This window comes from Stylophora pistillata, chromosome 3 (assembly GCF_964205215.1).
Source record: "Stylophora pistillata chromosome 3, jaStyPist1.2, whole genome shotgun sequence".
Lineage (NCBI taxonomy): Eukaryota > Metazoa > Cnidaria > Anthozoa > Scleractinia > Pocilloporidae > Stylophora > Stylophora pistillata.
In genome coordinates, this window is record NC_142521.1 from 5,358,720 (window position 1) to 5,374,489 (window position 15,770).

At 42.1% G+C, this 15,770-nt stretch overlaps 4 protein-coding genes across 5 annotated transcripts in view; 3 read left to right on the forward strand and 1 right to left on the reverse strand.

Moving 5' to 3' along the window:
• Positions 1–15,770, reverse strand: part of LOC148734227 (uncharacterized) — a 221,737-nt gene that overhangs the window by 130,960 nt on the left and 75,007 nt on the right. The gene's annotated exons all lie outside the window — the stretch shown is intronic.
• Positions 141–2,789, forward strand: LOC148734242 (uncharacterized). Its single transcript, XM_088754547.1, has 2 exons — positions 141–2,514; positions 2,628–2,789. Exons 1-2 carry the CDS (start codon positions 1,347–1,349, stop codon positions 2,645–2,647), a joined length of 1,188 nt encoding a protein of 395 aa, XP_088610673.1. The 5' UTR covers positions 141–1,346; the 3' UTR covers positions 2,648–2,789.
• On the forward strand, positions 4,249–14,149 carry LOC148734243 (uncharacterized). Of its 2 annotated transcripts, none has more exons than XM_088754545.1 (2): positions 4,249–5,117; positions 12,581–14,149. In XM_088754545.1, exon 2 carries the CDS (start codon positions 12,594–12,596, stop codon positions 13,992–13,994), a length of 1,401 nt encoding a protein of 466 aa, XP_088610671.1. In that variant the 5' UTR covers positions 4,249–5,117; positions 12,581–12,593; the 3' UTR covers positions 13,995–14,149. The 2 variants fall into 2 exon arrangements, with proteins under 2 accessions (XP_088610671.1, XP_088610670.1); XM_088754544.1 differs by having other exon boundaries at positions 4,252–4,405.
• LOC148734244 (uncharacterized) lies at positions 6,149–7,914 on the forward strand. Its single transcript, XM_088752744.1, has 2 exons — positions 6,149–6,158; positions 6,881–7,914. Exons 1-2 carry the CDS (start codon positions 6,149–6,151, stop codon positions 7,912–7,914), a joined length of 1,044 nt encoding a protein of 347 aa, XP_088608870.1.

Sequence of the window (15,770 nt, forward strand, 5' to 3'; positions counted from 1 at the left end):
TGTCAAAAACTCGATATGGAATCTCGATTGCGATCCAACAAAGAAAAAGGGGTTCACCGGACTGTTTGTTGAGTTTTCAGAGGAAGGAGCGGTGCTATGGTAACCGTAAAAAAATGTAAATTCAGAACTTTTTTTTAGAAGTGATCGGGTATTTTTCTGTTAACTTTTCTGAGGAAAGAAACCGAAAAATTTAGGCACCGACAAAGAATTAGTGTCAAATTTTAGCAGAATCATTTCGAGCTAACTTCAGACAATTTTTAAGGTTGAACGTTTGTTTGATGTCGCTACTTTACAGGAGGCAAAGAAAGCCTGACTGTAAGACAGACATAACAGGGACATACCTGAAACCTCACTCCACAAATTTCTCTCTCGATCGATCTCCTCTCGCTGTGGAGATTACTCTGTAAAAGATACTAGTCACTGGAAATTCAGATAACTCCGAGTTGTTGACGACCTGCTCATGCGTTCTCTACTCCTGGATTATATAGCGGTTGTCCAGGCGTGAACAAACGAAAGCTATCTTCCCATCGCCCAATTTGCTGCGAAATATTTTTTGGATATTCAACGAGGTGTTGACCCAAGTGATGAGATTTTTTGCTGTTATATCATGAAGGAAGACTTTTTTTTTAGTTTTAGGTTCAATACTATAATGCACTTGAATCGAGCTCCCTACAGCGGCCACTTTTCCCTTTCCTGGTGAAAGGTCCATAAATTCACTTTTGGTGTAATCTATCTGCTGAGGCCATCCCACAATAAAAATAAAATTTATTAATTAATCACGGCCAAACTGCCAAAACAACCTCAGTACAATGAAAAGTTTGTTTCATACTGATGAACGAGTTAGTAAAATTTATACATAGATACCTTGATCCTCACAATCCTTGACAAATAGTGCGTGCGATGACAGTGTAATAAATAAGTAAATAAATAAAACCCGTGTACGAGATACTAACTCGACAAATAAACAGAAAAGGAAGAAACAGTTTGTGAGGTATTAGTGTAACAGTCTCACAGGTATGGATAGAAACAGTCCACGAGACATTAACATAATAAACACAGAGAAAAAGAGAAAACCGTGTACGAGATGCTAACGTAACAAACAAAGAGAAAAGGAAGGGAAACAGTGCGAAAGAGAAAAGGAAGGGAAACAGTGAATTTGTTGTACAGGAAAGAAGCACTTTCACTACCGAGGGTGTGGCTGGTCTGCAAAGGACAAGATTCCGTGGTGCAGAGAAACAAAGAAGTGGGTTTTCGTAATTGATGACTTGTTTACTAAGGTATTCGGTGATGACTTCCTTAAGTATGACCATGACAACTCGAAGGGCACTGTAGTGTCAGGAGGGTCCATGTCCAAGATTCATCGCTATCAAAACGGCTTTTGGGAGGAAGTTGACAAAGAGCACGGTAGTCCTGTATTCGATTCTACTTGTGCAAAACAACTAGAATCCCAATTTTCTGAAGCTGAGTTAGCAGATGTGTCCAATGCTAACAGTGCCACTCAGGTACCACACACAGAAGATGTTCCTATGGATTGGTCAGATTCTGGCAGTATGCAGTCACCGCAAACCAAAGTAAATTATGATGTAGAATTACCCAACTCGGATGCTGACCAAGACCACCCCGAACGCAGCAAAAAACAGCCTTCGTGTTCCACAGCGACTGGTCCAGTTACTGTGTCACCAGATGATACAATACAGCTCCAGTGTTCAACAGAGACTGATCTTCTGGGTGACGTTTCTGCTCTTTCCGTTGCTCAAACATCAGATTCAGGAGGAACTACATCATCTGCTGCTTTCAGCGCAACTCCTTTGTCCGCAATTTTCTCACTACCAATGACCAGATGGGAATTTGGTAGCTTGGAGGACAGGCTTCCTAAGGTGTCCTCATTCCGTGGTGAAATAGAGGTTCTGTTCGGTCACTTTGTGGTCACCGATCCATTCACCCTTCTGCAACGTCCAAGTGAAAGTTTGCTGAACGATGCCATGTCACTTATGGAGAAAGAGAGAGGAAAGCAGAAGAGGTCCCCAACAGGAGTAAAAATGTTTGGTTTTGGAAACTTTGACCTCAACGGTGTTGGAGTTCTGAGAAAGTTTTGTTCAGTTGCAACAACGAAGCGTGAACTTAACTCAGAACAGCGGTGGATGTCCAAAACTGAGGGCTGCACAGACCGAGAAAAGGAAGCAATTATGAAGGCATTGTGGCATACTGAATCACATCAGGCAATATTAAAATTTCAGAGGAAGTCAGTCGACTCGCTGAACTTTGCTGAACTTGTAGAAGAGAGATATCTTGATAACTTTGTTATTGACATATGCATTGGAAAGTGTCTAGAAGAAGCAAGGAGTAATGGAAATAACACAACTGTGTACTTACCTTCAGAATTTTTCACTTGGATGACGTCAGACGTAAAAAGCTTCAAATCAAGAAAGTTAATGCGGCTAGTACAACAAACCAACCCAACAGAAATGTCCCAAATATTGGCTCCAGTCCATTTTCCGACACGCAATCACTGGGGTATGATTTACGTCGATTTATTGAGCAAGAGCATTTTTTTCGATGATGGGATGAAATTCCAAATACCCTCAAATACACTTTCTCTGGTGAAGGCAGGCCTCCATCTTTTGCAGGAACTTTGCCCCTCGAATGAAGCACTCAAAACGAATTTCTGGACTTCAACACAGAACGTCACTCGATTTGGAATGCCATCACAAGTGTCCTTGAATTCGTCAGTTGGAATTGGCAGTTGCGGAGTAGGGGTGATTCTGGCAGCAATGGATTTTATATCTTTAGGGCCAAGCGCTGTTCATAACTTGTCATGGAAATTCTCTGACATGCAGCAGCATAGATTACAACTAATGATTCAAATATTGTCTTGGAGTAAGGCACTATGACTCACGTCAACTCGTAAACAACTGGGATGCTTGTGTAACTAGAATACCCGTATTTAAAAGTGAATGTTTAGAGGAGTACTTTGACAAGAAGTTTTTAAGTTGAACGAGAGCTCTGAAATCTAGAAAGAATATGACAAAAGCAAAATTATAGAACGCGTAACGTGAATGTAATATTTTCAAGAGTAAACAGATGTAGTTATACTAATTCTGCAAATTTGCTTAAAGATGAAAACCACTTCAAGATATGTCTTAAAATTCTGCCCACTTTTAATTATAATAAAATAAATGTAAACGTGACCCGTTAGCGTCGAGCGACACGTGCCACGTTCTTGAAATTGTTACGTCTCACTCACGCGCTCTCAGCACGACCCTCGTAAATACACTATGGAATAAACAAGCTATTGATCGAAAACTTGATTAACTCTCGACAAAATGAAATATTCTAACAGCTTAAAGTAATGTTACACCATATAATTTTTGACGAACATTTTAACTCATTATTTTTGTTGTAGCGTTTTGAGAAAACTTGAAGACATAAGACACTTGCAAGCAATGTCCTTGTTAAGAATTGTCCGCGCTAAGTGACACGGCTAAGTCGTTCCTTGTAAAATCAACTTTACGCCGAAGTTGTGGTTCAGCATGTGAAGATAACGACGAAATTTTCAGAGGGGATTCTCTGTTTAGTGGTTCACGAGTGAAATACTTTTCCAACGTAATACCGCAATGACATTTTGCCGTAGCCACTTGTCTCGTACATGTCCGGCCACCAGATCACTTCAAACTCTCTTGACGGACTACTGACGTTTAACTGGCTTCTACACGATACACGCCTTCTGGTCGTTCTGGCACGTTTAACAGCTGCATGAATGGCGTCCTCGGCCGTTTTTATGTCTTCTAACTCATTTTTATCATCTTCGCTTATGGTTCTGTTACCGCACCAGACCTGTGCTATCTGTATTTCCGGTAACGCAGATCGAATAACTTTCATTTCAAAAATCTTGAAAGAAATCCGTCTCGTACTTGTATGGAATATTGGAGCTCTCCAGTAACTGGTGTCTTTGACAGAGTATACTGTTGGCTTTCCCAGATCGGCCAGAAACTGTCTGAAGAACTCGGGTGGAACGAAATTCATTTCCTGTTTATGCCATTTTGCTGCGTAGTTACTAAAAGTTGGAATCACCTGAAACCACCTGAAACCATCTGCAACCCCCATGGAAACCATCTGAAATTACGTGAAACCACCCCAGAAGCCATCTAAACCCACGTGAACTAAACATTATCGCTAATCGGTATCTTAATTTTCAGCATGACGCAAAGCTTAGGCATTGCTAATTTACTCTACTTGACGTCTATTTTTATCTGTTATCTCACTGTCACTGACAATGAAATTAGTCTCAGTTTCATGACGCATTCCAAGATCTCGTTTGATAACAAAGGGAAGAGAGATAAATCTTGTAATTACACACTGGGTACACGTTTTTCGAGCTGTGCGGTCTGCGGTCTGCGTTTTTGAGGTCAGTGTTAACGAGACACCTGAGTTGCTTTGTACGATTGTACCAAAAATGATTTCATATAGTAGTAGTACTTTTACATATAGTAGAAGTACTTTAACGTGAAAACAGATATTCCAAGATCTCGTCTGATAACATCAATGACAAAAGAAAGATAGATAAATCTGGTAATTACACACTGTATACACAAAGGAAAACTGATTGCGTATACGTCGACTGACTCAAAAGGCACACACATAACCTATGCAAGACTGGTACGGCTCGACAGTGGAGGGTCGTAACTGCGATATCGTCAATAAGAATTCAACTCCAATGTTTACATAGCAGTTTCGCTTACGCATTCCGTGATCTCGTTTGATAACAAAGGGAAGAGAGATAAATCTGCTAATTACACACTGTGTAGACCTTTTTCGAGGCGTGGCTATTCGAGGTTTGAGGTCTGCGTTCTGCGTTCATGTCTGCGTGCTTTCATGTAATTTTCAGGTAATTTCAGTCAGGTGGTTTCATTGGTGGTTTCTGGTGGTTTCAGGTGGTTTCAGGTGATTCCAACTTTTAGTAACTACGCATTTTGCTGTATGTTAAAGAACAAAGTAACGTCAATGGCAACCTCAAGCTCCTCAAAATACAGCAAGACTACGTGCGACGCTCACACATAGATGTGAAACAGATCATATATAGACTTTTGATATTCAAAATTACCTCGAGCTCTTGGGTGGTGAGCATTTTTTATTCCTTTCAGCACACTTTCTCTCCATGTCTTATAAGCGCGATACGTTCCGGTCCTCTTGCTTATTCTTTGTGGTTTTGGAAGTGGCGCTTCGATTCCTTCACTCACAAAGCTTATTCTCTTCGGTAAAGTTGTAATTGAATGCGCCTTAACCAAGTGCTTTTTCAGAGCGAAGCTTGTGTTAAAAGGTTTTCCGCATTTATGGCGCGAAACCTGGTAGCTTTTCGAAGTCATATTGTAACGAAGCTATAGATGCAAGCTCCATCAACACCTTTTTAAGTTGCTTTCTGATTGGCTATGAAAACTTACTTTCCAAATTTAAACCACGTGTATTAACTAGCTAAATATGTTATAGATTGATCAAGCATATCATTATGCGAATAACTCCTTCAAACAGCTTTTAAGCATTTCAAAACGTGGCTTAATTTAGTTGAATTGTGGATGCGGCTTATCAGCAAAAGTCAAAGAATATATAGAAACATATTGTGCAGCGCCCAGATGTTTTGTAAGAGAGCGGTATCAAAAAGGGCACCATTTGTAAGTACTTGCTTCCTTTTCAATTTCACACTATGCACTAGTTACCCGGCTTTCTTAGGAGATCCATGAACTTAAAGTTTCTTTCTTGTGAGAGTTCTTTCAATGATCTTATTGAGAAGGCTGTACTTTAAGGTGACACACCCAAAAGTGCGGTATAACCCAGCGTTTTTGAATTTTTATTCTCTCGATGATCTTATTCAGTAGACTGTACTTTAAGGTGGCACACCCAAAAGTGCGGTATAACCCAGCATTTTTGTATTTTTACACTCTTTCGATAATCTTAGTCAGTAGGCTGTACTTTAAGGTGGCACACCCAGAAGTGCAGTATAACCCAGCATTTTTGTATTTTTACACTCTTTCGATGATCTTAATCAGTAGGCTGTACTTTTAAGGTGGCACACCCAAAAGTGCGGTATAACCCAGCGTTTTTGTATTTTTACACTCTTTCGATGATGTTTTTGTATTTTTACACTCTTTCGATGATGTTATTCGGTAGGCTGTACTTTAAGGTGGCATACCCAAAAGTGCAGTACAATCCAGCATTTTTGTTTAATGCCACTTGAGTTGAGATTCCAAAAAGAAAGAAAGAAAAAACAAATGAAATATTCTTTGTGTTTCTTTTTAATGAATTGTTGGGGTAGATTTACAAGAACGAATGGCATGTGAAAAAGTTTGGATATATCAACAAAGTTGAAATGGTAAATTGGCCACCGTAACGATTACAAAAGCTGACGTTTCGAGCGTTAGCCCTTCGTCGGAACGAATAGAGGAATTGTGGGTTGTGTGTGCTTTTAAAGGCAGAAAATGGAGCTACGTTATTGGTGGGAACATGGCAACGAGATGGGGAAAAAGAACTAGCGAAATACCTATGCTATAATTGTAGAGATTTGTTGCAAAAATTCTTCAACGGTAGGCCTATCACCGGGGTTTTCGTCAGTGGCTTTTTCACAAGCACCCGCAGCTTTTCATAAAAACCTATTAAACACGACACAGCCTTCAGCATTCTTCCTACTGAGTAAATGTCACTAGCAATGCTGTAACGTTTTTCTTTTTGGACTTCTGGTGCTAAATAGGTCTTTCTTGAACAGTAGGACGAACTTCGTTTTGAGGATGGCAACCCCAACTTGGTGCTTTTACCGAAATCAATAATTGGACGAATTGGAAGAAATTCCACCGTGCCTGGAATAACTATGAAATTGCTGCACGTTTAAAAGATCCTGAAAACCCTACCGCAAACAAATATCTGAGGACTGCCACACTACTAACCTGTATTGGCTCAGATGCTCTAGATGTGTACGAAGGCTTAGAATTTGCAGATGAAGCTGATAAGGAGGACATTGATGTTGTTCTCCAAAAGCTACAGTATTATTGCATAGGAGAGACAAACGAAATATACGAGAGATATCGATTTAACAAAAGGGACCAGGAGCCTAACGAATCTCTGGATGCTTACGTCACGGCACTGCGCACGTTGGCTAAGACATGTAACTTCGGAGGTTTAGAAAACAGTCTAATAAGAGACAGAATTGTCATTGGAGTAAGAGATTATCAAGCACGCAAGAAGCTTCTACAAGTCTCCAAACTCACACTGAAAGAATGCATTGACATCTGTAGATCATATGAGACCGCAAGCCAACAACTGAAAGAGATTCATCAGGAGGAAGTCAGCGCTATTAGTCAGGCCAACGAGAAGACACCTCCGCCCCCCATAAGAGAGAGAGAAATCCGCTGCAAGTTCTGCGCCAAAACACATGTTTGGAACAAGCTTAAATGTCCTGCATGGGGTAAGACATGCTCTAAATGTGGAATTCAAAACCACTTTGCGGTGGCCTGCAAAACCAAACTGTCTCCATCCGCTTTGGCCACGTCCTCTAAACGCCCCACACCAAGACATGTCCGCAGGCCAGTGCATGCAGTGGAAGATTCTGACTTGGATGAATATGTTACTTGTGTCGACGTCAAGAAACAAGTCTGTGCTGTGGAAAAGCCTTATCATAAAGACAAACTGCTTGCGGTAACGCTGTTAAATGGTCACCAAGTCCCATTCCAACTGGACACTGGTGCCACAGTGAACATCTTACCCGAAGAATCCTTCAAAGAAGTATATGGTGAAGACAGCCTACCCCTGCTGGACAATACGGAAGTAACTCTTGTTATGTACAACAAAACGGAGGAAAAGCCAATTGGCATGAAACGTGTTCAAGTTGTGAACCCCAGAAATGGAAAAAAATATAGCGTGGATTCGTAGTCGTAAACGGGAAAGGGAAGCCGCTGCTTGGTTTACGAGCCAGTGAACAAATGCAACTCATATCTGTGGTCCGACAAAACATTATGGCTCTTCAAGCGGAAGAACCATCGCAGAGCAAAACACCACTTACGACGGAATCTATTCTCGAAGAATATGCCGATGTATTCAGAGGAGAAGGAAAGTTAGAAGGTGACCTCCACCTGGAAATTGACCCGAACGTACCACCAGTCCAACTCCCAACAAGAAAGGTGCCGATCGCCATTAAAGAAAAGCTAAAAGAGGAAATGAATCGCTTGGAAGACCTTAATATCATCACGCCAGTAAATGTCCCTACCCCTTGGATATCAGCAACTGTCGTCACCATGAAGAAGAATGGCAATGTTCGACTGTGTGTTGATCCCAAACCACTTAACCACCGAGCCCTCAAACGGAATCACTACTCACTGCCGACAATCGAGGATGTCCTTCCTGAGCTCTCAAACGCAAGATGCTTTACTGTGTTAGACGCTAAAAATGGGTTTTGGCACGTGTCCTTAGACGAGGAAAGTAGTTACGCAACCACATTTGGCACTCCATGGGGAAGATACAGATGGCTTCGAATGCCATTTGGGATCTCACCGGCCACTGAAGAATTCCAGCGAAGACTGGATCAGGCATTAGCAGGGCTAAATGGATGCAAGGCGATCGCTGATGACATCCTCGTATTTGGATGTGGAGCTAACGATGATGAAGCAGTAAAAGACCACGACGACAAGCTTACTGCTCTCCTCCAACGATGCCGAGAAAAAGGTGTGAAGCTAAACAGGGGAAAACTGCAGCTTAGGCTTAAGGAAGTGGCCTACATGGGCCACATGCTCTCTGCAGATGGGCTACAACCTGACCCTGAAAAAGTCAAGGCAATCAAAGAGATGCCAGCACCGACTGACAAACAGAGCATCCAACGTCTCTTAGGGATGACTAACTACCTGCAAAAGTTTGCTCCAAGACTTTCAGAGGTCACGACTCCTCTACGCGAGCCCACCAAAAACGAGAACGAGTTCCAGTGGGATGAACAGGTTCATGGTGCAGCCCTGGATGAGACAAAGAAGATCCTTTCTACGACTCCAGTCCTAAAATACTTTGACCCAAGTGCCACACCCACACTACAATGTGATGCCTCTATGCATGGCCTGGGAGCATGTCTCATGCAAGACGGACATCCGGTCGCATATGCATCCAGGTCCCTGACCCCCACAGAGGTCCAGTATGCGCAAATCGAAAAAGAGTTACTGGCCATAGTATTCGGAATGGAGAAGTTTGAAACCTACCTGTATGGAAGGAAAGTGCTGGTCGAATCTGATCACAAGCCCTTGGAGACAATCTTCAAGAAAAGCCTCCTGAACGCACCCAAAAGGCTACAATGAATGCTCCTTAGACTCCAACGCTACGAGTTTGAAGTATCCTACAAAAAGGGAACCTCCCTTCTTATGGCTGATTCCCTGAGTCGCGCGTATCTGACGCCTAAGGAAGCTACTGAGGATCAGGAAGATGTCATGACAGTCTCAGATACTAGATCTCCAACAGAGATAGAAGCAGAGCAAGTGAACATGCTACAGTATCTTCCGGTCAAAGACGAAACTCTTCGCCAAATCCAAAACCTTACTCAAGAAGACGCTATCCTCAAGACCCTTGCTTGCGTTATCAAACAAGGCTGGCCAGAAAGTAAGCTCTATCTCCCACTGGAAGTTCAAGACTACTTTCCATTCAAAGAAGAACTTGCTCTCCAAAATGGAGTCATTTTCAAAGGAGACCGTGTTGTCATACCGTTTCAGATGAGAGCTGAACTCAAAAGAAAGGTACACTCCAGTCAACTGGGAATACAAGGATGCCTAAGACGGGCACGGGAAGCGTTCTACTGGCCTGGTATGAACAAAGAGATTGAAGAACATGTCTCCAACTGCCAAGTCTGCAATTCATACCACCAAGGGCAGCAGAGGGAGCCCATGATCTCACACCCAGTACCATCAAGACCGTGGCAGGTCCTTGCCGTTGATCTCTTTGAGCTCCACGGCCAGGATTACCTTGTCACCACTGATTATTACTCAAATTTCTTTGAAGTGGACAAACTTGCGAGGAAGACATCAAAAGAAGTAATTGAAAAGCTCAAGCCTCATATGGCAAGACATGGAATTCCGGACAAGATAGTAAGCGACAATGGCCCCCAATTCAGCTCACAGGAATTTCAGACGTTCAAAGATTTATACGAGTTTGATCATGTAACAAGCTCCCCCACCTACCCGCAGTCAAATGGCAAGGCGGAAAACGAGGTGAAGACTGTGCAGCGAATCATGCTCAAAGCCTCAGAGGCTGGCAGTGATCCCTACTTGGGATTCCTTGACTTTCGCAACACCCCCACAGAAGGGCTAGGAGCGTCTCCAGCTCAGCGCCTCTTTGGCCGCCGTACCAAAACCCTCCTACCTACCTCTGGGCGACTACTAGCACAACCTGAATTTGACACCACTTCCCAGCTTCTTCAGGCCCAGAAGAACAAACAAGCCTTCTATTACAACAATGGCACCAAAGAACTCCAGCCACTTCAGCCAGGGAGCACCGTACGTATCCATCCACCCAAATATAAACAACAATGGACCCAAGCAACGGTTGCCAAACAAGTTGGTATACGCTCATACCAAGTTACCACTGACGACGGACGGGTGTATCGTAGGAACCGCCGACACCTGCGTCTCACAGCCGAACTCCCTAAACAATCACCTCTTGACATAGAGATACCTAACTCAGGTCATGGTCCCCTGCCCCTGACCAAAGTGGAACAGGTACCACCAGTCGTTTAATCAAACCCCCAAGAGATGGTCAAGCCACAAGCAACACCGAATCCTCCAGCTGATGACGTAAGGAGTCCAGAAAGACGTAGCGCTCGGGGAAGAGTCCTACGTAGACCAGCATACCTCCGTGACTATACATGCTGACACTTACCTATGTTGTTTACATTCTCCGAACAATGACTCTAACAAACGATTTAGTTTTCTTTCCTTGTTTATTCTTTCCTCTTTGAATAACGGGGGAAGATGTAACGATGTTAATTTATGTATGTCGATTTCATTTATACAGTTTACCTTACATCTGAGTTCCCGGATGTATTCGTTCGCCTCGCTTGATGTGCACTCGGCTTACAAGATTAAATGTTGTGTTTAGAGTCTCTGGTGTTTCACTGTCTGTCTTAGCGAACACGTTACAGTAACGAACAACTAAAGGTGTATGTAATTAAAATAAAAATCATACACCAACGTCTTGCTCAAATCGAGGGATACACATCCCAGCATATGCCGGTCTGTTGAAAGCGAGCGTTTCTTTGATCTTATGAGGAGCCACAAGATTCTCACCAAAGATTTTACTTCCAATGTTTGTCGGTTTTGAGCAATACTTTGCGAGCATATTTTTGTTTGTGATTAGTTTCACGTCCACGCGCTTTCGCAAATTTTCCATTGTTTTTCCAAAAGTACACCGTTATTCATAAGTTTGAAGAAATCTTTTTCAAAAGCATTCTTTGTTTCAATTCTCTTCTTTGTGTTAAGATCAATAAACCGCTTCGTGAAATAACATTCCAGCGTGCAGTAAATACATTACAGTCTGAGGTGTAGCGAAGATTGTGTAGAATCCTATCCTTTATTCTTATGAATTATAAAGGAATACTTCTTTAGAACACTAATCGACTTCCATATAAAAGCAAACCGGAAATTCGCATACGTTTTTAATAGCACAAGTTCAGTAACATGATATCCATGACAACAAGACAATCGTTCGAACCTCGTTTTAAATTCCAAAAATTGTGTTTCTGTCGCGCGCTCGAATAGTTCCTTCTCTGAATAAACGACGTGGAGATAAAACCTACCTTCTTCGTCCATTCAGCCTTTTTTGTGCACAGAAACTTGCATTCTCGGTGGCGTGTTGATATTCAGCTGTTGAACACCTTTGAAGATGACTTTCGGTGAGAGTTTTTCGCCATTTGCTTTCATCACCAGAGCAACCGTGAAACTTTCTCGGTGGCGTGTTGATAATGAGAGCAACCGTGAAACTTTCTCAGTGGCGTGTTGATATTCAGCTGTCGATCACCTTTGAAGCCGACTTTCGGTGAGAGTTTTTCGCCGTTTGCTTTCATCGCCAGAGCAACCATGAAACTTTTTCAGATCCATCACACCTTTTTTTAGCTCTCAACCTTTTGGTGCGCCTTATAACCGAGTATTTTCACGTAATTTTCAGTTTGGGAACTTAGCTTGACTAAGTTGCCAAGTTTGAGGTGCGTCTTTTAACCGAGCGCGCCTTATAACCAAGAAACTATGGTATATTGGTTTGGTGTTTAACGCATGCGCGTGTATCAACCCGAGAATAGCAAATTCTAACTTGAAAAGGAACATTTACAGTCATTAATCACAGTTTTCGAGTATGAATTTAAAAATGCGGTTTGAAATTCATCCTCGCCAACTCTTCATTTTCCAAAAAGTAATTTTTAAAGTCCCAACAAACTTAAGACCTTTCATTTCTAATAATTGACCTCTCAACATGGGATGAACAGTTTTGTAAAATATTACATGATTATATATTATCAAATATATAATCATGTAATATATATATATTGTCAAATTAACGTGTACCTTTCTTGTCCATGTAGACTTGACTCAGAGATGGAAAACCTTAGCAATGAGATCGGAGAGCTGAGTAAGAAACCTTTGCCCTGCAGCGAGGTCGAGCTCACAAAAGTGGCTTCTCAGTATAAAACCCCGTTTTATCTCTACGACAGAGAGAAAATACTGACTGGAACCAAGGTCTTCAACGACAGCTTTGCTTGGGTGCGATTGATGACCGGATCGAGTTTTAAGAATCACTTTGCTGTAAAAGCGACGCCGACCCCAATAATTTTGAAGATGCTGCACGAGGAATGTAGGATGGGAATGGATTGCAGCTCACTGACAGAACTTATTCTCTGTGAAAAACTGGGAATTGAAGGCGAAGACATCATGTTTACATCCAATAACACCGCATTTGATGCCTATCGAAAGGCGGTTGACCTGGGAGCCATTGTCAACTTAGACGACTTTTCCCAAATCGACAACCTAAAGAAGGCGTTAGAAGGAAAGATGCCCAAAGTGGTTGCATTCAGGTACAATCCAGGTCCTCATCACAAGATTTCATTCAACACGCGTGTCGGCGATCCTGCTGAGGCGAAGTTTGGCCTGACGAAAGCCCAGTTGTTCTCCGCCTTCAAGAAATGCAAGGCATACGGTGTGGAACGCTTCGGTCTACACACCATGATCGTGTCACATTCTCTGAATGCCATGGATCTGGCCGAGATTGCTCGGATGATGTTTTCACTGGCAGTGGAAATCAAGAAGGAGACAGGAATCGCAGTTGAGTTTGTCAACTTGGGTGGTGGCATCGGTGTGAATAATCATCCCGAAGAGAAACCTGTCGACCTGAAAGATCTCGGGCTCCGTGTGAAACATTTGTACGAACAAATTGTGTTGCCGCAAAGTGATCTTCACCCGCTACAGATCAAGTACGAATGTGGAGGATTGCTAACTGGTGACTGTGGCTGGTTAGTTTCACGTGTAATAAACATGAAGGACACGTACAAACGTTTCCTAGGCGTGGATGCTTCCATTGTAGACCTCCTGTTGCCACCCCTGCTTGGCGCGTACAACTACATCACCATTGTAAAGGATCAAGTCCTTCCGAGTCATTTGAGAAAAGATCTTCCTGACTACAAGACGGTTGTGAACGATCCTTTGTACGCATGCCCGAATTACCAAGGTAACAAGAGAGGAAAAATGTTCGACGTGGTGGGTTCCTTGTGCGCGAACTATGACAAGATTGCTATCGACCGAGATCTGAATGAAAATCCAGAGATTGGTGACCTGTGCATCATTCACAGCGTAGGAGCGTACGGCCGTGCACTGAGTTTCAATTTTAACGGGATATTAAGACACGCAGAAATTTTGCGTGTGGCTGATGATTGCTATGAGGTGATTCGTAAAGCTGAGACATACGATGATTATTTCACGACGCTGACATTTCCTGAGGACTGATGAAGTAGCGGCGTTCATCATTGACACTTAATAGATCAGATTTACATAGATTTTTTTGGAGATTCTTAAGTTTCATTATTGTAGTTCTGTGGAAAGTGTGGTTATTACTCTAGCCAGAGAGTGGGATCTAATAAAGTATGTTTCTAAGGGCCACACAGGTTGCCTCTGAATGACTGTCCAAAAACATTTCTATAGAAGCTGAAAAAGGAAATAGAAGATTTATCACTTTTCTCCCGCTCAGTGGATTTGGAATCAAGTTCCTTCAAAAGCGCTTATTAATTCTTTTTGCAAGCGCAGTTGGGTGTGTCAATATTTTACGAGTAGTTAACCGACAGTGATACATGTAGCAATAGAAAGGCTCGCTCTGGTTTCTATACATTCGACTCGTGATCATGTCTTCGTTTCAAATGTGAAGTATTTGCACAGTCGGTGTTGAGGTGTGGCACAAAATTACTTCGCTATAGATTCTTTGCAGATACGGAGCAACCTTCAATGATAAAAATGTATGATGTAGCCTTATTGTATTGTATTGTATTGTAATCTTTATTTAGACACGATCAATTCATCAGCCTATAAAAATACATATCACATACGCTAAGATATTTAAAATTAAAACTACATACTATAACACTAAAGCTGTTTTCCGTGAATGCCGTGCGTTAGACTTAAAAAATGTCATTGATCTTACGTTTAAATAACCCCAGAGACTCTGTGTTCCTTATATCGCGTGGTAAACTGTTCCATAATGTGGCGCCATTGTAGCTAAAGCTTTTTCTGTAATAATTAGTGCGCGGTAGTGGAACATTAAGCTTATTTTCAGAGTCCCTGAGGTCATAAGCAGAGTCACGCCACGTAAACTTTGAATATAGATACCTTGGAGCTAGCCCGTGCAGACATCTAAACATCATGGTGGCTTTATGGATTTCCTGCTGGCGTGCAAGATTTTTCCACCCTAAAACCTCGAGTAGCTCAGTTGCATCAGCATCATAGTTAGAGAATGTCAACACACGGGCTGCTCTATTCTGCAATTTCTGCAGTTTGTCTCGTAGCGTTTTCCCACCGCTACCCCAAACAATGTCACAGTAATCAAAGTGAGGTTTTACTAAAGCTTGGTAGATGAGATGTAAGGTTGATGCTGGGATCAGGTGCCTAATTCGCTTTAGGGCCCCGATACCAGAGGCGATCTTTTTCGTTAGTTTTTCGATGTGACTATGCCAATCGAGTTTATCGTCTATTATTACACCAAGCGATTTTGCAGCTGAAACCTGGCTCACTTGAGTATTGTTCATTCTAATTGTTGGTGAAGCTGTGAGAGTATTCAGTCTCTGCCTCGACCCTATTAGCATGAATTATAAGATGGCCCTGCATCAGCAGTACAGAACTTTGTTAAACTTTGCAAAAGGCTTTATGTCAAAAACTCGATATGGAATCTCGATTGCGATCCAAAAAAGAAAAAGGGGTTCACCGGACTGTTTGTTGAGTTTTCAGAGGAAGGAGCGGTGCTATGGTAACCGTAAATAAAATGTAAATTCAGAACTTTTTTTAGAAGTGATCGGGTATTTTTCTGTTAACTTTTCTGAGGAAAGAAACCGAAAAATCTAGGGACCGACAAAGAATTAGTGTCAAATTTTAGCAGAATCATTTCGAGCTAACTTCAGACAATTTTTAAGGTTGAACGTTTGTTTGATGTCGTTACTTTACATCCGGCAAAGAAAGCCTGACTGTAAGACAGACATAACAGGGACATACCTGAAACCTCACTCCACAAATTTCTCT

Coding starts and splice junctions, on each gene's coding strand:
- LOC148734242 (XM_088754547.1), top strand. CDS start 1,347: ATGTCCAAGATTCATCGCTATCAAAACGGCTTTTGGGAGGAAGTTGAC. Junction 2,515..2,627: donor TCCGACACGCAATCACTGGG/GTATGATTTACG, acceptor CATCTTTTGCAG/GAACTTTGCCCCTCGAATGA.
- LOC148734243 (XM_088754545.1), top strand. CDS start 12,594: ATGGAAAACCTTAGCAATGAGATCGGAGAGCTGAGTAAGAAACCTTTG.